Source organism: Scomber scombrus, chromosome 6 (genome assembly GCF_963691925.1).
Source record: "Scomber scombrus chromosome 6, fScoSco1.1, whole genome shotgun sequence".
In the NCBI taxonomy this organism is placed as follows: Eukaryota; Metazoa; Chordata; class Actinopteri; order Scombriformes; family Scombridae; genus Scomber; species Scomber scombrus.
The window spans coordinates 22,647,184-22,674,969 of NC_084975.1; the positions used below are offsets into that span (position 1 = coordinate 22,647,184).

General features: G+C 39.5%; 1 protein-coding gene across 1 annotated transcript in view; it reads right to left on the minus strand.

Moving 5' to 3' along the window:
• Positions 1–347: 347 nt before the first annotated feature.
• LOC133982085 (cGMP-inhibited 3',5'-cyclic phosphodiesterase 3A-like) overlaps positions 348–27,786 on the minus strand; it is a 67,620-nt gene continuing 40,181 nt past the window's right edge. The window contains exons 3-14 of the mRNA XM_062421000.1: positions 22,769–23,029; positions 20,332–20,489; positions 12,769–12,842; positions 11,910–12,061; positions 11,591–11,728; positions 11,159–11,270; positions 9,686–9,799; positions 8,882–9,081; positions 8,134–8,337; positions 6,201–6,362; positions 1,085–1,346; positions 348–661 (exon numbers count right to left, since the gene is read on the minus strand). Coding sequence (XP_062276984.1) covers positions 348–661; positions 1,085–1,346; positions 6,201–6,362; positions 8,134–8,337; positions 8,882–9,081; positions 9,686–9,799; positions 11,159–11,270; positions 11,591–11,728; positions 11,910–12,061; positions 12,769–12,842; positions 20,332–20,489; positions 22,769–23,029 — 2,151 coding nt within the window. The remainder of the gene's footprint in view (positions 662–1,084; positions 1,347–6,200; positions 6,363–8,133; positions 8,338–8,881; positions 9,082–9,685; positions 9,800–11,158; positions 11,271–11,590; positions 11,729–11,909; positions 12,062–12,768; positions 12,843–20,331; positions 20,490–22,768; positions 23,030–27,786) is intronic.

A 27,786-nucleotide genomic window follows, 5' to 3' on the forward strand; every position in this document is an offset into this window, starting at 1 on the left:
CTGCAGTCCTGTGTTACCACATTGGGGTTGAGGTCTGTGCAACCAGTCATCCTCTTCTCTTGACAGTAGCAAAAGAGTCTGTATCCCAAAGAACATCAATAATCCCGTATTGCAATATGGAAAGCTCCTTTAAATGTTTGGTGAAACCAAATATTCAGATAAAATGTGTAAAGCACAAATTTTCCCACCCTGTTTTTTTTCTTTATAGGCACACATTTCCCAAACATCTACAGTGTTGTGTCTAAGTGATGTGCTGGCAAAAACAGGAGTCAGTTGATAGGATAAGAAAAAAGAAGTACTTCTTCACGTCCAAGTCCTGACTGACACCATATTTCCCATGGGTTCTTTCACTGTGAGTCCCCCTCCTCTAGTTCCTCTGTTGGTTTAGAGTCTTCCTGCGGAGAGACGGCCCACTCTGGTTCCTCCACTCCTTCCTCTGGATCCTCCCCTTCTACCAGCTCCTCTCTGCTGCCTGGCTCCTCTTCCTCCTCATGAATAGCCAGAATTGGCTCAGCTACATTGTTTAAATGGACAGACTCTGATCCTTGGCCCTGCTTCTGGGCCTCCTCTGCAATTACCTTCTTCCACATTTCGTGGTTCTCCATGAGGTGATGGGTGATCTGACAAAAGACTTTCCTCCTCTTCTTGAGGCCTCCTGTCTCTGAAAGAAACAATAACTTAATTAAAAACACCTTGATGACAGATTTTACACAGGAACTGAAAATTAACTGAAAAGCTCACTGGCTCTTCCCTTTGACTTTCCCATGAGTTGTCCATAGCATTTATACTTTGTTCTAACCAGAGACTTTGTAATCGACCAGTGAACTGCAATGGGTTTTTTTCTAACACAATCTGCTAAACCAATTTATTTTCCAGCTTTCAGAAGAGAAACAACTGTTTAATGTTCATATTAAAATTGAAAATGTCTTGCAATACATTAAATTGTATAATGAAAACCAAATATAGGGAATAAATGTAACTCATACATAACCCAGTTATTTTATTCTACACATTTCTGATTGCTTCTCGTTCTTATGCCAGTCCTTCAGGTCTATAGTTTTGTTTACTACAATGCAATGCTTACGTGATGCTTCCGAGCTGGTGGACGTGTCCTCCTCTGCAGTATCCTCCTCATCCTCCTCCTCCTCATTCTCTGTGATCTCTGGCTCCTCTTCCTCTGGGTTGGGTTCCACCCATCGTCCAGGCATGAGGCAGGCCGAGTCATACGAGTTGCACAGTGGTCCCACGATGTGTGTGATGAACGATTCCTGGAGTTTGGCCAACTGTGGTGCCGCTCGGTCCATGAAAGGGCTGATAGGAAGGCCCATGCTGGACTCCTCATCACCCTATAAAAAGCATGACCCACAGTCATCACTGACTGCATGAATACTGGGATATGCAGTAACAAGTTTCATATTTCACCACACATTTATTACAAAAGAACAGTGTCATTCAGGCCATTGTGAATACACAGGATTGATGTCCATGTTTATCAAGCCAGTAAGGGATTGTTTTGAGTCATGATAGGGTAACATTTTGAATTTTGGTGCAAACCCAAGAAAATCAGTTGAGGCCAAGTCAGTATTCAAAACATTTCACAAACACATCAGATGGAACAAAAGAGAGAAGCTTAGAATTGGGTACAGTTCAGTGATTCCCATACTGGTCCTTAAACCATATTTACATTCCAGCCAGCTAATCAATGATTATTTCATGCCTCACATGCCAAGTGAATGCAATTCAACCAATATCACTATGGGTCCAGAAGATCAGGATGAGGAATTCTTAGTACAGACTTAACTGCTGAGCCCAGAACCCAATGCTTCAAGTCCCCAACAGCCACACTTGCATTCTATCTGGTAACACAGTTGTAGATGTAATAAATGATAAGTAAACGAAAGCAGGGTGAAAGCACTTGATATTAAGAAGTACTTTATACTAGATAAACACATTGCACAGATCACAGTCAAGTGCACCCTGTGAAGCATGCTGGAGGTGTGCCCAGGTTGTCACTTGGTATTTTTGCCATACACATCTGTGGAGCACTTACAGGGTGGGCTCAGAATGAATTCATTATCCTATATTATAGGTGGGCGTCTCAGAGGCTGTAACAATCACAGCCAATCACATTTGCTAGTTTCAAACAGGGCTTTTCCCTTCATGAAACACTGACAGTTTTGGAATCTCAGAGTTTTCCTCAAAGGAAACTTGTTGCTGACTGGGATGTAAAAAGTTTCAAATGTGAATACAGCAGCTAAAGTATACTGCCAAGAGATGAAGACTCAAGTTGAATTCACTTCTCTGGACACCTTGGTGATTTGGTAATCACCATATTTTCTGTGCGAAAGTTTGTAATTTAGATCCGCATCACAACAATCTATACAATGATCATCTGGAGATAATACCTCTGTAGTGACATAAAATGAAAGTATAATATAAAACATGGTTTAGTATTTACCATGGTGTATTTTTAAATTAAATTGAAATTATTACATTTTGACAGTTTTACATGCAAATTCACTGCTGACAGTTTGGGAGGGAATGAGTTGCGAGTTTAATTCTCATATTACAACACACGTGATCATAGTAATGATTGTTTGCTTTTGTGTAAAATGTAACCCAAACAATATCACATGTTGCTCATCACACATCTATCTGTATTGTAAATAAAAAATGCAGAGCCCCAGCTACACTCTGGTCAGACCTTTTGATTTTCATTAAAAACTGTACAGAATAATTCACCAAAACCAATAAGTCTGAGATTTCTGTGGTTATTTTGCAAAAGTCTGCTGCTGATTGCAAACAGTTTAACAACAGGAGCTGGCGTGCATAATTTTGCCTTGACAGTGCGAAACATCTTTCCAATTAGAGACTGCAGACGTAACAGCTTCCTGCTGCCTTCAAATGAATTTACAGACAGTCATCAGAGTGGAAAAAAGGCTGTCCATATAGGATGCTAGTTGTTGTGGATGACAGATGGTGGAAATAATCACTCATTAATTTTATATAGTCTTGGGGAGATTTATTACATTACAAGACAAAAATGTCTGGAAAATGTTGAGATGAGCAAAACAAAAAAAGGCGGCTTGTGTGATTTCTGAGCTTTGAGCAGGCGAGTGGTGGATGGCGAGAGACACACTTATTCTTGGGTTCAAGATTGCAGTGCACTGCTGGATTAGCATTGCCTCACCCTCTGCTGCATTTCTCCTCCCACTGCGGTGAACATCAAGTCACCAAGATACCAACCTGATGCAGTTGAGGAAATAACTTTAAAGTTTTAAGGTGACACAGGAATCATGACAACCTGCATGTAAGGCATCATTTTTCATCGGTTTCATCCCCTCCTTGAAAGTTAGGACTGCCCTCTACCAACCCGTTAAGGATGGTTGGAATGGTGCTGTCCGAACCTTGACAGATGCCATTCTGCTTCATGAACGACTCAAATTCAGCACTTGTGATACAAGGCTCCATTGTCTGACACCCGCGTTTTCAGTAGACCAAAAACACTGAAGCTCTGACGCAGTGTCTCTATAGTAGCCCATGATGTGGATGCCTTCATTAGGTAGATGTCCATCCACTTTGAGTGAGCATACACTTGAAGAGGTTGAGGGGTAGCATGTGTGATATCTATGACGTCTGCGTGAATGGGAATGAACAACTGCAAGGTTTTCTGGTTACCTTGGTAACTGACCCCAAGTGTCATCCCATACACTTCATGCTAGAATGCCTCTGTTCCAACATATCAGCAAGCTGCTAATGTAAAGCAAAATGAGAGTCATTAAAAGACAGGATCTCAGGTGGATTTGCAATTTGATGAAATTTCTTGACAGGTGAACCGACGTGTATTAGGGGGAAGAACGGGGAAGAAGGGGAGTAAGAGCTCTGAGATCCAGCTATCCCCATGACTACATCCTGAACAGATGTGCGGGGAACAGAAGTATCGCAAGGTTAACTTAAGAAAATGAATATCTCATGTCTTTGTTATAGGATTAAGAAACAGTTATGAATACATTGTCCAACTTTATATTAACTGAGATATTGAGATGTCTGCTATAGAGTATACATACAGTATAATTGCAGTTATTTATTGATTGATAGCCCCTGTAAGCCATGAGATTTATCCTGCATTACAATACAGATTCACTCATCATAATTACTTCAGAATGCTTCTAAGAATTGTGACCAAATCTCATCCTCAAGGCTCTGTCAACATGTTTTCTGGTGTTTATGTGTATGTGCATATGACAGTGTATATGCTTTGTATACATGCCTGAACATGTTTTGTATCGAGGAGGAGGAAGAATTGTACTGTACTTTTTTTTTCAAGGTCGTTGGACTCTCAAGGCTGTCAATGTAATCAGTGGAGGCAGCTCCACCTGAATGACAGTTGCCTGGGCACCCTGCTTACGTCACCACATCTAGCAGCACTAAAACTATTGTCACTGAAGAGCATTTCTCCTGCAAGGCTCCTGTGTTTCTCCATAGCCCTCAGAGTGGTTTGTAATAATCTGGTTGTGTCACCTAGTTGAAGTAGCTGAACATTCAAGGGCCTGAGCATGTTGTGCTTAACCCAGAGGCAATTAGCAGAGATTAGAAGCCTTCATTACATACTGTAACCTTTGTTAGAGTTATGTTGCCATTATGTTGAAAGCATGACTTGATTTTGTTTGCCATAGCAGCACTGTATACAAAAAGAGGCCACATTATCTCATTACAGACAATAAATCCATCTTAACCCTATTATTAGAGCTAAAAACTACAAGATCTCTATCTCTATCTCTCTATCTTTTAATACAGTATCTGACTTGTTTGTTTTTTTATTACACATAAAACCAAACACCCTACACTTCACCCTAAAAATACTACAATTATTGTAAGATGATGCAATTTTGAATCTGTGTGCATTTTTAGTGATACTGCACAGGGATGTACTAAGTTTTGTTATACTATATAACTGTAATGGAAAAGTAGAATACATAACTGAACAAATAAATCTTTGTTATTTCCAGAGTGTCCTAGAAAACTAGTGAAGATGCTTTTAGTTGTTATGCTCCCAGCTGATGAAACATCTTACCCGATCTTGTCAGGTGTGCTCCAATACTTTTGTCTTTTAAAACTAAACTAAAAATATTCCTTCTTAACTGCACTTTTAAGTAGTCTAGGTTGCTGGTCTTAATTATTATTCTATTTTACTTTATTCTTACTTTTTTAATGGTTTTTACATCATCTGATTATTTATGTGTCTGTTTTAACTGTGTTTGTTGAAGTCAGATGTTTTATTCTGTACACAGTTTTGGTGGCTGCAACTTCCAAGATAGCTCACGTTCTGTGAAGCACATTGTGTTTCCACTTGGAATGATATGTGGTACATAAATAAAGTATTGCTATGCTTTGCTGTGTGTGTATTTGTGTCACCAGTTTGAGTATTAAATCCTCAGAGTGGTGACATTTCTGCACAGTAAGGGCATTCTGGCGGGATTTGATCATGGACAAGGTTTACGTTTTGGATTTAAGGTTCAGGAAAGGTTAAGGTTATGTTAAGATTATCATTGAGAAATGCATGTACAAATCATGTTGACTAGCATGTAGCTACAGTATGGTGGTTAAAGTTAGTTTTTGGTGATAGTTGATATATTACATAAAGTAGGTTTCGCAAAAGTATACTAATACAAACATGGACCTGTGTGTTTGTAAATATGCATACATGTTTTGAGAACTTTAATGTTTTTAAAATTTTACATCATTTCTTGTATTGTCTTTTTTTTTTTTTTTTTTTTTTTTTTTTTTAAATCTATGCTTAAATTTCAGATCATGTTATAAGTTTATACTGAAGCTGTCAGGACTTCCTATAGTGTATATTCCTTTTTTTTCAGACCATTTCCGTCAAGAAAAGAGATGTAAACACACTCTTCTTGCCATAGCTTCAGTGGTGGGGTTTATAATAAAATAAATAAAAACTATAAAATTATGGCTTTAAACATTACCATAAAACTAACACTTTAACATTCTAAACAAACCTCAACCAAACCCCCCACCAATGTATTATATAATATTGCAATGCATTGGATTGTTGCATACTATACAGTGCAGGTGTTTGCGTTATTGTGTTTCCTTCCGGCATGCAAACATGACAGTACATTGATCTTAAGTTTAATGAATAGGGACGAGGGCTTAATTCCAATCAAAGACTGTTCCCACACCTGTTCATAGAACTCGTTGACAATGCCCTCTGTCCACTGCAGATGCAGGTCCTTGCACTTCAGAGGTCCATTGATGTCAGCCAGTTTAATGCACATCTGACAGACCAGCAACCTGTCATTCTCGTTGGACCAATCAATACCTGTAGATGGATCGTCTCCCACCTACGGGATCAACAAACAGACATGAGGACATTTAACATATTCAAACATGTTGGTAGACACAGCGTGTGATATGTAGATATTGTGTGAATGTGATGCCATTGATCTTCTGTTCAAAGATTGTGTATATTTAAAGATTGTGTCATATTTATGTCCTCATATTTAGGATGGATTTAGGATTTACTAATCAGTGAGAAGACATACAGTATTATGGAGAATTTGTTTGTCAATGGTTAAACTCAACAGTGGAGAACGTGCCCAGGAGCCCAGGATGTCTTTTGCTAAAAATGTTTATTGAAGCTTGGCCAAGGAGAATCAAAGTATTATCAATACACCCGTCTGATGCATGATACCACCAGAGGAAACTGTCCTCCATGGATAGTCTTTAAGCCTTCACAGATAGTACCACAAATACTTTATGGCCATAAGTGGTTACACTCAATGCATCTACAGCAATGGATTTGTCTATTGGTTCATTATTCTACAAACAAGGAAACACAGTTACTCATCTGTGGGTTTAGGAAGTCAGACAGTCATATCCTCTGACCTTGGGTGCCACAGCAATGCTGCGCCACCGTTATCAAAGTGACTCCTGCATTCACCAAAACACCACAGACAGTTGTCCTCACTGTCTCAGGAAGAGAAACAGTATGTCTCTCTGCCAAGATGATAGTGCAGCCTTTACTGTGACCCTAGATATGGAAAATTCCTAACATACAGTAATACTTGAATGCAATGTGAATGAGACAGACTTTTTCCTGTGATGAAATGTAGAATTTACAATCACCATGCTTAAATAAGTTATGACCACTTATCTTTCTGTAAGATAGAAGTAGTTATGCAGTTCTCTGCATTGTATCAATGGTACTTTTTCAACTTTTTATTATTATATTATTATCAATTTATTTCAAGGGACTTGGTGGCAATCAAACATATGAAGTTAAAGTGTGCATTAATTCCAATGTTCTGTGAATGAATTCATTATTTGCAGTCATGCTTAATGAGCTTCAGCTCTAGAAAGGGGGGACCACTTAGTCCTATAATTTTAACCTAATAACCCATGAAGCTGAGCAGATCAAGTGCAAAAACCTGATGGGTACTTCGCAGAAAACTCATTTGCTTCTAGGAAAAGCAGAGCACGGCTGTTACTTTTGCTGTCAAGCCAGCAAATTCAATGCTAGCCGTCAAGCTCTGGCCATGGAGTATCACCACTATATTAATACTCACAATGGAAAAACCCAAGACCCTTAAATCCAAGGCCAACATTCTGTCTGCACCTAAACGAGTTCTTGAAAAGCGACAGGGAGCTTTGTGTTGTTAAGCTATACATATTGCAAGTGCTGCAATGTTTTGCACAAACAGACCTGTTCCTCGAAAACCACTGGACATTTCCCTTTCAATTAATACATTTTTTCAATATTAAAAGAGCTGTGACACTAATATTTGAGAAAGCACCTCTCCAGAATACACACACAAACTAAATAATACTACAACCATTTCAATCTGTACCCGACAATTCATTATTCAGGCATATAGTTTCCAAGGACAACCAAATAAATCTATCCAAACATGAACTCTTCACTTTACACTGTATCTGATAATAGAAATGCATAACTCAGTATTGACACTGACCTAAAATCCAAAACCAAATACTGAAGTTAAAGTTCATAAAAAATCCAAAAATGTCACAATATTGTCAATTTTCCAGGCATATCCAAAAACTCTTTCAATATTTTCAAGATTTGATGCAAAATAAGCATGTTTTTTAAACTACCTTGGCATTGAACTCAGCTAGGAAATCAAAGTGCTTTTTCAGATCAGTGGCCAGTATGGCCTCAATGACCAGGAAACGGAAACGCTTGAACTCCACGTGGTCCAGATTGACAAGGAAGTTGTACTCTGGCTGCGACATGAAGAGGTTCCAGGCTGAGGCAGCGTGGTGGTTTTCCAGAACTGAACGGTCATTGTAGAGCACTGCCTGCAGAGACAAGTACAAAAATGTATATTAAATACAAAATATATGAATCCAAAAACTATGCCCATACAAAGTAGATGCTGTTGCTAAAGGACGATACTATATTCCTGGAAGAAATGGGAAAACCAGACCACCAAACATTTGCGCTGCACTTCACTGGTACTCCTGTAGAAAAAAGCCTTTCAATCTCATGACACCTTGTTTCGCAAACTTCAGGAGATATTCCAAGACATAAATAACAGTATCCATCCAGACAAAACCTTACTTTCCCAAACTTATGACCTGTCAATTTCTGACAAGCAAGGAGGAGTTACTCTAACTGGTGATTGGTGGCTGATTCTGCTGTCAAAGGCTTTGCCAGTACAGTTTGGCAATGAAACAGTTGAAGTAAAACATGCATATAAATTGGAGCAACGAGATAACATTTCTAAACCGATGATCATTTGGAGGATTGCAAAGAAGGGCTCTGACTATATAGTAGAAAGTAAAGTAAAACTGTGTCTATCTTTGACTTTAATAAAATACTATGCCTGAATATCTTTAGTACCTGTGGGGCGCTGGAGGCCACAAGGAACGCATTAGTCCGTCCTGGGTGGTCGTAGTCATGCATTGCGGCAGCCACATAAAGAGCCATGAGCTCCAGAGCAGGTATGAGACCTGACAGGCAGCCATAGCCATCTTCTGACACAGTGTAGGTCTTTGAAACCAGGAAGCCCATATGACTGTGTGTTATTCCACTGTCAGAGTCTAGCCGTAGGGGAACAGACAAAGGGAAGAGGGTGAAGAACAGGGTGGCACAATTTACACAAACACACATACTGTACTTTCATGTGCATATGCTTAAACACACGTACTCTGGAGCACACACGCACAGAAACACACATTTGAACATTCAGATCCACTTATATGTGGATCAAAGGGATGGCCCTAGTAAGGCATACAAATGAGGTTATGGAAATATGGGTGAGAGGGAGCTCTAATCTGCCTGCAATTTCATGCTGTTCTAGACTTCAAATAGTGTTTGGTACGTAAAAGCAAGTGCCGAAAGCCTGAGTAAGATAAGACAAACTGTGAGTAGGATAAGAACACACACTCCTTCAGGTTTGATACTCTGACATTAATGTAATGGCTCACAGTGAGGCTGAAGGCCGATGGAAAAATCTAAACGAAATGAAATCTGACCCACATATAGAAAATCTTTGTTAAGCCATAAATTGCTTAATAAAAGTCAGAAATAAAGCTTTTTTTAAAGTCATTTGTTCAACTTGACTTGACAGTATCAACTTCAAAACACACTTTTATGGAATGGCAGATTCACACACAATACGTATGCGAGTACTAAAGAACACACCTGAGTCACTAGCAGAACCGTGGTCAGTAATGAGGCTGGGCAGACCAGGCACAGCCTGTGTGGTGAGGTACCAGACTGCATGGAGCACATCTGTGGCGTGGACCCTGTTGTGATCTGGGTCAGGAAATAAAACACTGTTCAGTGGTTCTAAAATTCTCCACCAGGGTACACTGTTGGGTTGCTCATGTTTCTTGTATCATCATAAAGACTTCATACAGTCATATACAGCTGGGCGACAAATTAAAGGAAAACCCAACATAAACTGTCTTAGTGCCTTAGTCTTGGTATTGATTCTACAAGTCTCTGAACTCTACTGGAGGGATAAACACCATTCTTCCCTCATTTGGTGTTTTGATGATGGTGGTGGAGAGCACTATCTGACATGTTGGTCAAAAGGTGTTAAATTGTGTCGAGATGTGGTGACTTTGAAGGCCATAGCATATGATTCACATCATTTTCATACTCATCAAACCATTCAGTGACCCATAATGCCCTGTGGATGGAAGGTGGGGGTTATCCTGGAGGAGAGCACTCCCATCGGGATAGAAATGTTTAAAGGGACGAGTAGAATCAAACCATGAGCCATCAGCAAAATGTCTCCCACAGCATAACAGAGCGCCTGGTCCCCTCACTGTAAGGGTCAAGCATTCAGACTTGTTCTCTTGGTGAACGCCACACATGCACATACCGACTTGTCGAGAATATGGTGAAGGATGACTCATCTGACCATATCACTTTTTTCCACATCTCTCTAGATGTGGTTTTTGCACTACTGAACTCTCAAATGTGCATCCATCTTTGTAATGAGGGCTTTATGCACTGCAACCCTATTATAACATCCCTCTCTATGTAATTGTCGACAGACTACTCTTGCAGACAGTCTGATCACGTCCTGCATTGACATTCTCAGTCACCTGAGAAAGAGGTATCTTCTGTTTGTTCTTCCATATCATGCTAATGCACAAGCATTACATGTACACAATTTACATGTGCACTGTTCACCCTATTTACACGTCTTTCCTTAGATCTAAATGCAGAAGTCACCTCAGTGAGTGTTCCTGTTGAAACACCAGCCAGTTGAGCAGTCTTTGTGACTGAAGCTCCTGCCTCCCTTGAACCCTCTTTCTAAGTCACTTGGACCTTTTCCTCTTGCCATCTTGATGGAAAAACAGAATCAACTGAGCCTGCTCACCATTTTTATATATGTCACAGAGCATGATTGGATGCTAATTTCTTAATTGTACCATGCATTGCACCTGTGTTGGAGCATCTGCATTTGTTATGTTTTGCTATTCATTTATCAATTTCCTTTGTCATCCATCTATTAATTTGTCACCCATCTATATGTGTGACTAACACAGGAAACACTGTATAACATTTCCCTCTAGTGGCTGATATTAATGTTACAGTCACACTGCATGTAAACTAAAGCAAACTGAGAAAAATAAGAGGGAGTGATATGTTTAAGCTTACATGGTATGTCTCTGTAACCACCCTCAAGGGCATGGAAGTAGTTCATGAATTCATTGACAGGGATCTTGAAGGTCGCAAACAGGCCAGTGTCTTCAAAGAGCCTGTAGGAGACCTGAAGCCAAAATTGTCATAGTGTCTGTGAACATCACCTGGTTCAGGAAATTAACACATTACAAGTAAGATAGACAGGGAACTGCAATCAACAGATACTAAGATTGTAGTATTGCATATAATATTATGCGATTATAGGTTTATCTATTCATTCCTGAAAGGAGAGAAATGTATCTCAGCAGTTTGTATTACTGTCAAGCATTTTATTGCTGACATTTTGTCAAAATCCTATCCATGCGTGTACAAGTAAACAGCCAGTTGTTTTATTGACACTCTGGCTGACCTTTGAGTTTAATCATTGATGCTCTTAGATGTGCATACCTGACTGAGGATGCGTCCACATTTACCATTGGTCTTCTCCATCAAGCTGAAAATGGGGAAGTTCCAATTGTTTAGTTGACTCATCAAAGGCTCTAAGTCCTCCATCATTAGCGGCTCTGGAGCCAGAATGGGTTTGTCCTGCACAAATGACACATGATGAAAGTAAGAAAGTGGTACGAAAAATAGATAGAATGTGCATACAGTATACATGATTGTAACAACATTTGTTGTGTTGTGTTTCATTCACAAAGTTATACTGTATCAGAGGCTGCTAATGTGACTGGAGGCTATTTGAGGCACTCATTCTGCCTCATCTTACCTCCGGAGGTATTAGTTGGTGGAGGATGACATTCTGGGAGGAGTTTTTTCCTTCCTCTGTGTCCTCCTCTGTATGTGCTACATCACTGCTGTCACTGTGGTTGGCTTCATGGGTGCTGTCGTAGTCTGATGACACAATTGGTTGGTCCTCCGCTATTAAAAGAAGTCAGAAACACACGTCATGCTCGGACTTCAGGGAAAAATACAGTTAATCTTTTTTTTGTGGATAATTTAACATTGCCAGTTTACCCACTTTCCTTTGTACTAGTTTGTTATAGTTATTAGTTATTTTAGGCAATTCTCAGAATAAAAATCCCAGAGGTAGTGAGTGCATCTCCTTCATAGCTGCCACAACCCTTCAAAAAGTGTCTTACAGTGCAGTGCGACTTTAAAATAGTGGGCTATTTAGTATGTCTGCATTTTCTTACTGATTGGCTGCTGAATAAAGGTACAAATGTTAAATCTAAGAAAAAAAAATCCTCGGTGATTATGATGGGATGACACCAAAATCTGCTGTTTATGGTTAGCTCTTCTTGGAACTACATCTTGATATGACACAATGTCATCAACATTTGTCAAATTATTTATGTAAAACAATGAGCACTAGGCAAATATTCCAAAACAAACAAAAAACGTATAGTAAATACAACAATCCTGACATCCAAGATAAATTGGCAATATTGTTTTGTCTGAATAGTTATTTATCATATTATGGCGCATACATGTTTATTTTTTCTGTGTTTTTCAGTATTCCCATTTACTAAAGGGAGGAGAAACACTATGACAGATTATGTATGCCCACAAGCACTCTAAATAGCTGCTTGAAGGTAGGGGATGGAAAAAGAACAGTGAGAGCATACCTGACCGTGGTATCCTGTCTCCCTTGTCTATGGAGCCTTCCCCATGGCTCAGTCTGATGTATGGTCTCCCACAACTGTAGTCAAGAAAGTCAGAGAGGAAAAATAGGATATGTTTAATTTAACTCAATAGTATATGGCATTCCCTGTTGTAATGCTGCATATATATGTGTCAGAATCAATCACTTTTAATGATTTTTAAGGAAGGAAAGGATCAAACTCCAGAGGCTGTATGGCGAAATGTCAAAACATAAAAACAACATGTGCTCAGGGTAAATGATATCCTCTGCTCAGAGATTTACATCCAACGTGTATTGCTTATGCTAATGTTAAAATCTAATTATTCCTCTAATAAAAGTGTGTGTTTTCTAATGTTGAGAAGTCTACATAGGTGTTTTTTGTCAGCAGAACAAATTGCCCAGATCAAGAAATCAACAGAGTATGTACCGGGGGGCAAACAAAGAATAGTACTTGTCTTTGCTTGTAGAAAGCAAAATGTGCAAGCCTTTTCTGTCTGTAGCTGAGCCAGAGAATTGGGAATAATGCCATTCACTACATCTGTGTTTGATGTCTAACCAGTCAGCAGAAGTTGTCAAGAAAGAAAAACCTTAATGGGATTCCTACTGTGTTGTCCCCAGATTAAACAGACGTTGTGCAGATGCTTCAAAAACACACTCATTATTGAACTTAATGGATGCACAGATTAACACAATGCAATGAAAATAAGCAAAACAACAAATTCAAAACAGTTGCCGGTATTGGCGCTGTTATAAATAACTCATTAGAAACTGATAGACCAGTGTCAGCCACAGGAACAGCATACTTCTAGCCACACGCTCAAAGACAGATGAAAATATTCACATTTACTGACTGGCTTATAAATCAAACAACAAATATGATATTTTACGCAAAGAGCCTTGAGCTGGCCTTTGCTGGTTAGTTAGCTGTGTGACACCATGGGGAGCCTCCCGATCTGCTCTCAACAGCTTTTCCATGTTTCTCCACTGAGGCCACTGTCAGACTGTAGGTGGTTCCAATTAAAATACCTCTCCCTAAATGTTGTAAAACCTGCCTTCTCAGAGCAGGAAATGCCTGCCATTAGAGCATGGTGTCACAGGGAGCACAAAGGCCTGTAGTGTGTCTATCTCCTTCTGATAAATTGTTTCTTGAACACTTTTGAGCTGTACCCACCCAGTCTAATGGTCCTGAGGCCCCAAACAAAGAGAGTTCTGTTGTGTTTGCACGGCCAGGTCGGACCACTGTGTGTAATGCCTAGCAGGTGTGGAATATAAAATAGTTTGATAGTTTGGCGGGCGAACAGTTAGTACATTATTGTCAGGGGGGTCTGGGCAGGCAGCAGCGCTTGGCTTAAAAGGTTTACTTTTAATGAAAGTTGAAGAACTGGCAGCCACTCTTCCTATTCTGCTAATGCAGCAGAATAACCTCAGCTACTGACATTGAGCCCTCGGTGCAGAATGTAAATAAAAAGGCCGGCCATTTTCACTTGAGGGTTCTGTCAGTCACGTATCATGTGACTCTGCTTTTATCACAAAAACTTCTTAACGGTAGCTACGATAGTTTGAACTCTAGTTATAGTCATTTAACTGTCTCAGTGGGCTTAACCTACAGTACGAAGACAAAATACACATTCCAGTATGTTTTTGTTTGCTTTTTTCAAAGACTAATCACACATTTTCCTTTTGTTTATTTATCTGAAAAAGTAAAGATCAATGTTGAAACTGGACATTATTTCAGTCTGGAGATGTTATAGAAAGTGGGTTTCATTTGTTTCTTATAGTTCTTTTTACTGGGAACTATACACAATTTTCTTTTTAGCAAGATAAAAAAAAAGAAATTGATTTTTGTAAATATGGAATGTGGAGCAATTCACTCGACCAGTTCCTTATAGAAAGCTCGAGAGATGAAAGATGCTCTATTTTTCCCCCTTTTTTTGAGAATAAACTTCAGGCTTGTAGCATTTCACTTCTTTCTTCCACAATTCAGCGTACAATTTATTAGATTTTTCCACATTGGTAAGTATACAGTATGTAATTTGGAAAAAACAAAAAAACAAAAAACTATATATATATACATATGTATAAATAAAAACACAAGCAGTATAATGTAGCTGTCTTTTTTATGCGTTACTGGAAGATTTTTTTGATGTTTGATAGTAATGTTGTCCTGTACTCCTATGACTGGTAGGTCAAATGTTTGGCATGGACATAAATACTACCAAACTAGCTAAAATGCAAAGGTCAAAGGTTAAATTTGGTTTCGAGCTTTACATTGAATTTTCAGATGCTTAGATAGAGCCAAAGTGCTGAACAACAGTCAATTGTGAGTCTGTTACTGGAGTAGAAAATTACTCCTGCTCTCACACATTCTCAAACAAAAGCTCATTGGCATTCTTAAGTATGAACCTTAATTAGGTTAATTATCCTGCAATAGGAAATACTGTATAAATTGGGACATTGTCTACGTTTTCTGAGAACAGCCTCTCCTCCTCTCACGTTGCTTATCTTAATGTTTCAAAGCATGCAATAAGCTCTGACTGGCCTCTGCCCGCTCCCCTCTCCGCTGCAGTTTACTCCCAGATTTTATACTCAACCACTCACAGCAGGTTGACAGATTACCTTTGGTTTGGAGCCTAAGCGGACAGTGTCCAAGCCACGATAAACACAGCAGCCATTATTTCTGCTTCCAGTAATCTACCTACTCTCGAGCCAGATGACGTGAAGAAGATAACAGCACAGTGGCTGGGGCAGAGGGAAATGGAAGGTATTCAATCGCCCCCTTTTTGCCATGTCTGTCTGATAAAAAAGCCGATATTGTAGCTTTGAAGTTGGTGTTATTCCTTCTTAACACTGTACGTCACTGAAAGCTGACATGATGGAAAAGGTGGGGAGAAAAAAAAAGAAGCCTAATGTCCTAATTAAGATTGTACAGATTTGATGATGGAGCGAAGAGAAGGCAATTGAAGCCATGTGTTCGTTTTTTTCCCCTCCATGTGTTCTCTCTCTTATTCCCTCTTCCCCAAACATTTCTTGCTCTCACTTTTCTGAGATGACTCTTACATATCAGCAATGGTTATTGGTGTTTAGTTTGATCTGTAAATAAATTCATATGTTACTACTCCCTTGGCCAGCTCTCAATTGTGATAACACTGACAAATAAAGATTAACTAAACTACAAAAACACTCCCTTCTACTCCCCAAAAACTTGTGTTAAAGCCCACTTGAGAGATGATATGCTGGCAGGTTGCCTACTGCTGAGAGATCTTTACAAGTCGTTGTCAGTAGGCATGAACTCTGTTTAAGTATATTTTAGTTATACTGAAGCCTTACCAGCTCACATTTTCATTTTAAGCATCTGGATTAAAGCCAGATGCCTAAAAAAAATTTAAATGAAGTGTTACCCAGAAGAGAGCCCTGTCAGCTGCAGTAAACTAAAACCAGAGACTCTCTGTACTCTCCAATTGTGTCTGTGTATCCTCTGCCAGAAGAAGCAGCTGTGACAGTGTGTCTAAGTGTGTGTGTCTGTGTGTGTTAATTGTGGGGTTCTGGTGACTGGGGAGAGGCCCAGGTGTTTGTTTATACTCACACCACCATAAGTGGCCATAGCTGGGGCCTGCTGCTGGGCTGGGCTGAGCTCTAAGACCAGGCGACGGGGCCTTTGTGTACAGAAGCTGCTCAGTGTGCTTACATTTACAGAACTTGTTCAAGTATCACACTGTCATTGTGCAAACAGATCCAAACAAGCCACTGACAGATGCAGCCCACACAGTTCTTTGGAGCGCTTGAGACAAAAACATAACAGTGTGCAGGAAATCATTTCAGCACCGCTCACTCAGTGCAGTAAACAATACAATTTAGACGTTAAACTTCAAAATATAGTCACCAGTTGTTGACTATTGTATCAGTTTTACAGTATATAATGTCACTGTTACTTTTTATAAACTGGAAGATTCGTAATGTAATGGCCATGTTTTCTACACACACACACACTGCACATATTGTATGATGCAGATTATTTTTATATCATCTTTTCTTTTACTTCTTCTTTAACTCTGAAGAAACAGATTTTAGTAAATATTTACAAACCTAATTTTATCCCAGAATTTGCCCTACAGCTGAATGGGTGCTGAAAGTTTGAGTGCAGATGTCACACAAAGTTGTTTTAGTAGTATTTTCCTCATGAAACAAGCAAAAAAAACAACCAAAAAAACGATTGTGGAAACACTGGACATAGAAGCTGGTACATGTGACTGGAAGGCTGCCTAAAGACTGCTGTTACATTAGTGGGCCAGCCATTTTACCTGCACCCTCAGAATCTGCAAGTGAAGTGCTTACTTAGCGCACATAAATGTATTCAGTGCACGTGCAGTGATATGTGCAAATTGTGTAGGAAAATTTACACACACAATTTTGTATTCTGCTATGCAAAAAAATTCATCAGTGGACTACACAACCGTACATATGATTATGTTCAGCTCAGATGATATATGCAGAAACAGACGAACAAAGAAATTATTTGATCTATTTTGTTAGAATGGTTTTAGGCTTGCTTTTCACTAGTGAAAATTAGCAATAGCATTAGCATCATCACTGTAAATGCACTGTGCTAACCAAAATAGCATTTAGCTCAACCCTTATACCCTCTCATCCAAGAAGGCGATGGCCAAATCGCTTAACACAAGGCTTCAAAACAGCAGGCCACAAACCAATGGTTGACTACTTTTTTTTTTTGTCTATGGTTTAAACAAACTGGACAAAGGTGGAAGCAAATATTATACTTAATAATTATTCTACAGTTCTTTGGCATTTTAGTGTAGTAGCACTATACTAGTACTATCTGTTACATTAGTTGTGGGTAAAGTTTAAATTTCTACATATTTTCATATATTTTTTACAGCAGCTCACATTTATACATGCTCATATGTCACATGATCCATTCTGATGGATGCAGCAGCAGACTGATCTGCCCTGTTCAATAAATGTTTAGAAAGAAGCCTTTCTATTTTTCAGCAAGGTACAACATGGAAATATTACTGCACCTGATATTTGAATCTAAAACCACTTGGGTATCAGGAAATGGCCTCAAACCATGCAAATATTGTAGGTGTGTGTACCTACCACTAGCTGGAGGCATTGACTGGATGGCTAGTTTTATACTCAACCAGTACTTTCTTCAGGCAGTTTGGCTTAAACCATTACCTTGGAAAACAAGAGCCACATATGGTAACAGCTTATTTTAACAGTAGAGCGATAATAAATTAATAGCTTCATGGAAAAAAATTACTTTACAATGCACAACTCAAGACAGACTGGCTTATTTCACTGGCAGCAACATGGATGAATTAACTCAAGAGACAGCACTTCAAGTAGGCTGTACAAGTGTATACCAGCTGTACTCAGATCAGTAAGACAGTAGTCTTGCCACTTAGTCATCAATACTAAACAAGCTTGGCATCTGCTCTGGAAGTGTGAAATTTTCCAGAACCATCCACGAAAATAGGCCATGTAGTTGCAGAGCCATGCCTCATTTTACATGTACAACCCATAACAATCATTTTTGTAGAGTTTATCTTAAAGTTCACTGAGTGGTCAGGTACAAAAGCGAACAAGCTGATTCAACACGCAGACTCTCAGCTCGTAGTGAAAACTAAAGCTCATGAGATCTACCCTGTCTCTACGAGGTTCAAGGAAATTAACAAAATGCGTCTTGTCTTAATGCCAGTATTAAATAAAGAAGGGAAGAAACAAGATCCATCTATTTTTTCAACCTAGAGCATGGTCATACACGTGCACACAAATGAGACTGAGCAACACAAAGGTATTCATCATTTCAAACCAGTATTGTTTGAGTCCATGCAGACTGTCTTCAGTGTGACTATGAGTCAGACATTGCTTTCTGAAGTTCTTCTACACATGAATAATTAATGAATGACAAATGCTCTTATGTAACATTTTAAAATCAACTCTGAACAACAACTAAACACATATACACAAACCTACCATGTGTACTAACTGTCCCTGCCCCTTTTTGGCGCATCACAGGCGTTTGTGTTGATGTTTTGCAGCTAACAGTTGCTCAGAAGTATTTTATTTATGTATTTACAGACAAACGCTGGCCTCAATCAGAAGGTTTTTGTGCCCGTGACACAAACTCGACAGGGGAGAAACTGAACATGGTAGATCAAATACGAGAGACAAATCAGAGACTCTTTCTTGTTGGGGCATAGTTAATATTTAAAAAGACAGGGAGCATGTGCTGTCGAGTACTGCTTGTGTACCAACTATATAAAAACACTGCGTGCACAATCACTCATATTCATGTACACACACACGCATACACAGCTGAAATCATTCAAACTGAATCTCAATTTTCTACCCCTTTGAAATTCATAAAAAACGTTATTTCCCCTGAGCTGTTCTAAGATAATCCAAACATAACGTCACAGTAATCACAAAATAATTGTGAGGAATGCAATCTCTGCACTGATCACTGTAAATTAGGCTGAAATAGTTCACTGTAAATTACTCTGAAATAGTTCACTTAGTAATCATAACTACTCTAATAAATTAAGATTTTATGTTTATTCTAGACTTAATGCATCAATGTGATTTACTAGCAAAATAGAAACAGTAGAAACATGTTTTATTACCAACAATATGGGATAATTGTGTCATGACATTTCTACTGATTTACTCCATCTGTATAAGTTCTGTCTCAACACAATGCAACCATCAGGTCACATTTCTCAAGAGCTTCTGCAAAATAAAATTCATTCAAGCACAAACCCCACCACACATACACGTGCTTTAATGCACACAGACACCCACGGATGCACACAGGTACTTATCAGCACTCACATGAACCTGCAACTCTCTCCATCCAACAAAATGTCCGCCCCAAAAAAGCACAAAACCTTTTAAAACACCTACACATGCTGAACCACTGAATTCTGAATACTCCAGTGTAGACTGAGTCTTGTGCTATCTTCAGCACTAATGTGCTGAGAGTTGATGTGTGTCTTAGTTATTCAGGTTAAAGCGTTCGCCTGTGGGGCATATTTCCATTCTGGCTCCCATTGCTCACACATCCCTTTTCTGAACTGCTGCACCATTACTGGTTACTCACGCTGATGCCTCCAGTATAACTACAGCCACACTGCTGGGAATAAACCCCATAATATTCAGAGTTATGTGTCATTCATTCATTCCATTATACTGTTGGAGTCCTCCTTAAGCATTAGCACCACAGTCATATCTACCTGTAGCACAATGTTGCACAGTAGGACCTAATTAGTAATGAAACATTACATTTTAAAAAAGGGAGTATTAGAGGTTTGGTTCAAACATAGTAAACTTTTTTCATATAATTCCTTTTGGGGGGAAGAAAAAATACAGCAAGCAAAACATGACATGTAAAATGGGACTGCATTAGCTAAATTTACAGCCTTAGCAACAGTAAAAGAAAACCTCTGAGGATAGGAGAAATGTACGCTGAGAGAAAGAATAAAATAAGAATGAGACATCAGTCAGTCAGCTGTGGCTCAGGTACCTGCATGTGAGAGTTTCATGGTACGGTTTGATGCTGGCGCTGCGGCCCCTTTGGACGGGCCCAGGCTCAATAGTGGGTAGGCCTGTGGCGGATGTGGTGGTGGTCCACGTGGAAGAGATCCTCCTCAGAAGGCCAGGGTGGAGACTCCGCCTCAGACGCTGCATGCATACAATCACAGGAACACACGCAAAGTTAAAACTGCTGGAAAAAAACGTCTTTTAAATAAATGAATATGATCTTCACCCATGACTAACTGCAGGAGTCAGAAAAACATGGCTGTAACCGTGTGTAAAAGTACTCCCACCTATAAGATAAGATAAGTTAATGCTTGTTCACTTTGTCTCCAGACAAATGGATCATCTAGATGAGACATTTGTTTTTCCTGCATCTGCCCGAGATGAAACAAATTATGCAGGCAATACAGTATAACCTAGAATTTTTAATTCATGATTGGAAGCGTTTCAATTCTTTTCTTTGCTGGATCCAAAGAGATGGTCATCATTGAATGGAGGATATTGGCATGGCAGCTGTGCCAATAATGCTCCTCATGATTTATTAATAGATACAGTGTCAGTATTGCACTGCACAGACACATTTCATCTTAGGGATTCTGCCTCTCTGCTCCTCTATCTCTCTGTAAGTCTCTTTTGTCTCGTTCTATCTCTCTTTTTCTTTATCTGTCTTCTCTATGCTCTTTCTCTGGGATTCCCATTGGTCTGTGCCCTTGTGATGCCTCCATCTGTTCGGTGCCATGCAGCAGCTTGGTAGCGTAGCGCTAAACATGGCAGGCACTCTCTTCTGCAGGGTGACCTAGTAAAGATCAGCTCAGAATCCTGAATGAGCCCATTCACAGCAAGGCGTCATATACTGAGTGCAAGCACACTTTCACACATGCTGGTTTAGGTCAAGTTAGGGACTGTTTCACTGACTTACATTCACTTACTTTAACTATACACATAAATAATAAATTACATAAACAAAATACTATTTCAATTTTAGTGTATTTTTAGTGCTGCATTCATTTAACACACCAAAGCTCACTTCAGATACCATGTGGCATTATTTTCAACAAAATGTATTTTTACAATGTATTCTAATGTTGGGTAGAAACATGCATTTTAACTCTGAAAGTAGAGAGGTTGTGCTACACTATAATTGTGTAGCACTAGAGTTCTGTTCTTTATTAAAAGCCCTGCAGACATACACAGACACACCAAAAAAGAGAAACACACGACACAGAAACACACACACTCATCACTATCGGCAACAGCATGGTAAAAACCAGGCCATCCTTACAAAAAAGGAAAAAAAATACAGCTGATCCCTACTGCTGTCAGTGTTGACTCAATTCTATAACTCTCTGAAACTTTATTACTGTGTATGTGTAATGAATGTAATGTTTTTCCCCCCACATTTTACATACAATTTTGTGTTTTGACTTTCATGTTTTTTATGTTTTGTAAATGTGCCACTAATGCACTGCTGCAGGCTTGTGTTGGACATAAAATAGTTTTGGAAAAGTGCTTGAAAGGCAGCAGTATGCACCACGATGGACATCAAATTCTTAGCCAGGAGGCAGAAAAGCAAGCACAGGGTTTTCCACCCCTCCACTTACCCCCTTTACTCGTCCTTCTATTCTCCTCCCAGGCAGTTACAGCCGGGCGCAGCGTCTCTGGAGAGGAGAGTCCTAATGAGTGCAGCCTCACTGGCCACTCCACAGGTGCAGTTTGTCTTAGCTACTTTTACAAAGTTCAGACAATGTAAAAATACACCTGTCAGTCTAGTGATTGGCATGATAAAATGGCAGCCATCAACCACACACCAGCTTCCAAGACAGCCAGGACAGGTATCTCCCTCAGAAAAATAACTCAGATATATAACTGGATCCATAATTGAATCGTGGTGGTCGTCCAGGTATGTGGGCACACACTCGTCCCTCTTTGTAACCTTTTGAGAGATGCATTCACCTTCATGTTGCCTCTCCTCTTCTACTCAACTCATATACACACACTGTCTGGCTCTGCACATCTGTCATGTTGACACAGCTGTGGCTATGAAAGGGAGAACAGTGCTCCGAGCAGTAGACGCGCTCTATTTTTTCACTCAACTCTATGAAAATACACTCCTTCATTTGATGCTAAAAGCTCTGAGAGCAGGAAGCACTCATTAGCCGAAACATGGGCTAAAAGATTAACATGTGTGTGGAGCGCTGTGTGGTATATAAATCATTTGGCCTTAATAAGGTGGACTACATTTCCATCTAAGGATTATTTCAGCTACTTCACAAAAAATTGTTTTGTGTCTGCACCATGACAACTTGTGAGGAACAATTGTAAATTTTGACATGTGAGTGAAATATCCTCACATTCACCTCTACTGTACTTCCTGGTGCTGTATATATTTCCAGTGAAGTGTAAATCAGGACACTTTGTCTTACCTTGTGGATAGATGTCTTCTCTCCCTTCTCAGGTCCGTCCTCTGAGTCGGAGCAGGTGTAGGCATCACTGGGGTTAAGTAGGGGAGCAGGGCGTGGCCGGTGCAGTGGCTGGAAGGTAAGCTGGGTGGTTAGCAGGTTGCTGACGGCCCGCAGTGAGGTGCAGGTGTTGGGGGGCAGAGAAGGGTCAGCCAGCAGGTCTGTGATTAGTCCGTGGGCTTCTCCCATCACTGCTATGTCTACCATGACAGTGGTGCCTGATGACTGTGGGGGTGACAGGGAAACAGAGAGAGGAGAAATAACCATCATTGCTGTGGTGGCTGTTGTGGGTTGATGCTAATTAAGGGCTGGATCTGAAAGCAGTTGTGTACCGCTTCTTAGTGGAAGGTGTGAAGAGTAGGTGCATAAACTATGTCAGCAGCTCCCTAGTGAGGACATAATGTGGTTAACGGTGACATTGACATCACTTATCCTACAGAACTGGCAATCAGAATACACAGTGATAGTTTATGTCCTTGAATGAAGAAAGATATCTTGGTCTTTTTCAATGCTGGAAAGTGACTCTCTATAATCACTGTATTGTCCACTATATTTAGCCTCTGCCATTTTATTTGAGTGTCTTAATTCTGAGTGTGTAAATGTATCTACTATATAAATATTTATAAAAGTTCCACAATTGGTCAAAAAAAGGACTTTCTGTTAACAACCCAACAATACAATGTGCTGCATTTTGTAGATGATGAAACTTCAAACTAGCACTGCCACAACACTAAACATGTGTATCATATGTAATCAGGCCGTATCATGCTTTAATCATATTCCCCACAACAACTGTTACAATTGTTTCATGAGCTTTGTGATGCAAGCAAGAGTTTTTCATTTTGGGATATACACTTATTTATTTTAACGCAGAGGGGTAGATAAGAAAATTGATTACATTCTCACATTCATTTGGCAAATATGTAACTGGAGCCAGCTGCAGCAGTAGTCAGTTTAGCTTAGCATAAAGACTGAAAACAAATAAAAAACGTCCAATTGTTCAAAAGTGGAAAAAAACTGCCTACCAGCACCTCTAAAGCTCACTAACTAACATGCTATATCTCATTTGTTCGATGCATACAAAAATCAAACTGTAAAAACAACATTTTTTATAGCTGGACTTGCAGCCAGGAAATAGCAAATTGTCCATTTTAAAATGGAAAATGTGTACTTTTATTCTAAAAGGGATTAAGAGCGAAACATTGTATGTTGATTGTACATTTTCAGATTTAAATGCAAACTACCCAAAAATGTATAACATGCAATCAGCTTCAACAGTAAAGTGCAACTTCACAATAGCTGAAAATCTTGTTTTCTAGGATCTCAAGTCGTTTAACTTCTCACCATACTGAACTGATGTAGGAGTGTACTCCAGGGTGTCGACAGTACAATGTGACATCACTTCTGGGTGTGGTTACACGTACAACAGAGCACGCTTCTGAATTCACCTAACAATACCCATCTGAGATGCTGAGTGTGGTTCAAGATTGAACACACATCATAAAATCAGTGAAACTGTTTTTCAGCTTAGTATTACTTACTTACTCTTAAATGCTGCTTACATCTTAATTTGTTAATGCTATGTGAGCAGTGAGAGTGAACCAAAACAGTAACACTTAACAATGGACACTTAAACAATGAACTGAAAATTACTGTAAAGCTGAGTTGGGTGACAATTCTCTATTGGTTCATCACTACAAGCGATGCCTCTCACACATTGTCATTTGATATATTTATACTATAAAAATATTGATTATACCCGCTTTACAAATAGATGATATAAGTAGTTCCAACACCACTAGTGTTTCTTCTATCATAAAATATCATGAGCAGGCACAACTATGGCTGACACAACAAAGAGTGATTTGAAAACTACTGCAGTCTGTATGCCAAAATAATGTGGGGAAACAAACTGTGCAGCTGCAAAAATTAACATTCGTCAGGAGCTTTGTCCCATGTGAATAGAATTATACTGTGTGAGGACAATAACAGCACATACAGCCATAACCAAGTCACTTTTCAGGGAAAACCCAACATGGCACAAAATAAAACAAGTTATACCCATATACCCAAACACAACAATATGAAAGTAAAGAAAACAATGGACAATTGATTTTTCTACTGCTATTATAGGGAGACATATTCAATCATGGCGTCGGACTGAGATTCTGCCAAGCTTTGTGCAATGTTTTATTGTTGAGGTACCACACCAACTTACACACATGCAGACACACACACACGTGCACACATACATACACTCACGCATCAAAGGCTTTATTCTATGCCTTATATGGTTCCTTTTAGCTCGGAGAAAGCAAAAACATGGAGAGGTGCAGGGAGTGGTACTTCACAGCAGCATGAGTGACATACTTACAGCCTTTTAAACATCTGAACATGTTCGGCACAGCTGTGCATTACTTGATGCTTAATGAATGGGCTCATTAGCAATGTCTCAGCTAGAATCTGAACTTTGACTTCCTCACTCCTGACCCCTTAGACGACCAACAGCCTTCATCTGTTTCTGACCGTCTGCCCTGCAGCTTTGAAGGTACAAGCGTAGTGTGAGCCGGCCTTGTTTTCGCAGAGAAAAGTGAAAAGTTCACAACCCAGTCTTAATTGCAGTGCCGAGAGCCGTTGAACAACCACAACTAAACGCAGGTCAGTCCTGGCTGCCAGCAAATTTATCTAATAGGTTCATGAGTTCCCCTTTTCCCCAAAGAATGTTATCAGATTTTACTCCCCCAATGTCCCATTCATTTTGACACCAGCTGCCAGGCAGCCAGAATTATTCTGTTTACACTGGCTAGGTGGCAAGAGGTTGACCTGAACAACACATGTGCGAACACCTTTCATTCGTCTCCACTTGTGGGAACAGTGAAGGTTTTGCATTTTATTTTCGTAGACAGATCAGATAGGCCACTGTATTTATTCAATTTTCCCATTGGTCTGCAAAAATACAAAAGGTGTGTGTTCACCTGGTGTAAGGATATTCCACCACATATGATGATGACAAATGTATTGGTAAATCTGACACGTGACAGGTCTTGGCAGCAAACTAATCTCTTTTTTAGATAAGAAGATGTCCTGTGGGAGGGCTGGTGAAACATTTTTGGGCAGAAGACTATAGCGCCTCTCTCATCCCCCTCTCATCTTAATCTTCTCCTCTTCTTCTCCCTCATGTCTTTCCTTGCTCGACTCAAATGCATGCTGTCAGGATAAGATGTAAACACATGTCTCTCAGCTAATTTACAGTCTGATTTAAGAGTTTGCTAAAGCAGGGGGTTAAAAGAGAATATGGCTGCTGGAGAACATCTGGCTGGACAAAGACAACAGTGACCCTTAGGGGGTCTTGGCATCTCAGAACACACATGTGCACACGCACACACACACACACACACACACACACACACACACACACACACACACACACACACACACACACACACACACACACACACACACACTTACATACATCTGCAACTTGGCATATATAAAAGGCACAAATATACAGTGACGCTGCCGCATAAAAACATACACAAGGTTTCATCATGAGTATACCACACAAAGAAACACACTTTATAAAAGGGCTTTGCGTCACTAATCTTGAATTACTCCAAAACTGGAACTGAGTGGCCATAAAAGGGGTGGGAATGATGAATGCTTGGGTTTGATTTTGCTCCGGGAGCCACTTAATGCCCAAAATCTGACATGAAAAATAAAGTGTTGTGAAAGGCTCCAGGTGCATGGGCAGTATTTTAGAGTTTTTGAGCTTTGGGACAGAGAGGGGATCTTGCTTCCACTGAATTTTTACTACTCTTAAAACATGGCAAAACCTGTCTCATGCAGTATACAAGCCATTACCTTGCTGCAATAAAAACAATCTGTTAAAGTATATAGTTTCTACCTTTAAAAATCCTCTCTCTGAACCCATCTACAGAATGTTTGTGAGACAAGGATTTAGCGATTTGAGCTCTCAAACTAATCTGACTGCAAGGGAAGATAAAGAATGTAAAGTTCAAACCATCGCTGGCTCAAACTTTTACATATCCCTTAAAAACTGAGTTTTGGCTGGAAGAGATCTCCTGATGTTCCTAATCTTCCAACAATTTGCAACCTAAAACTCAAGAATCATGGATGGTCATCCTGCAAAAAATCAAATTCTCAGCATGTTACATAATATCATAAGGTTATATAAGCATTTCCTGTCAGGTTAGATGATCGGTTTCATTCATCAGCAATGGCCACCGTTGTAGCAGCAGGCTTCACTTTCTGGGATGAAAGATCTCATACACGCCTAACGGAGTGACCCCTGTCTGGGAAAAAGCACTGCAAGTATCACAGAAAAGAGCTTTTGGACAGATGTTATCATGGAGCATTTCAAAATTCTTCTCAATATTTCTCTGACAGTACCATGGACGATGTCCTTACCTTGGATACAACAAATTCCATTACACATGGTGATTAAAATCAATGTATTTCAACATAATTACCTTTAAAAAAAAAAAAAAAATGATTCCCTAAGCATACATGTTCTTTCTACTGCACCGATATTCATTGTAACACACATTCACATCTGGGAACTGTCAACAACTGTCTGCCACTGGCTCACACTCCTCTCTGTAGAGATTTTTCTGAGAAATACACCCTTCAAAGTGAGTCAGGGATCGGACACCTTGGAGAGTTGTATGAAGGAGATATTAGAATTACTTTACTTTACTTTAAACTATAAAGCAAAAAGTAAAAGGCTGTCTGTTTTATAATTGAAACAACAGCTTCCTTGGTTTGAAAATGAGTCATCATTTTTCTGCTTTTTAATAAAATGGATCAAATTTTATACAGCTTATTGAGACAGCTTGTAAGAGTAGGCTTGCATGTTGGGAAAGTAAGAACCCATAATCTAGTCAGATTAATACAATAAATGTGTGTGTTCATATGTATATGTATATGTATATATATGTACGTATATATGGGTGTGTGTGTGT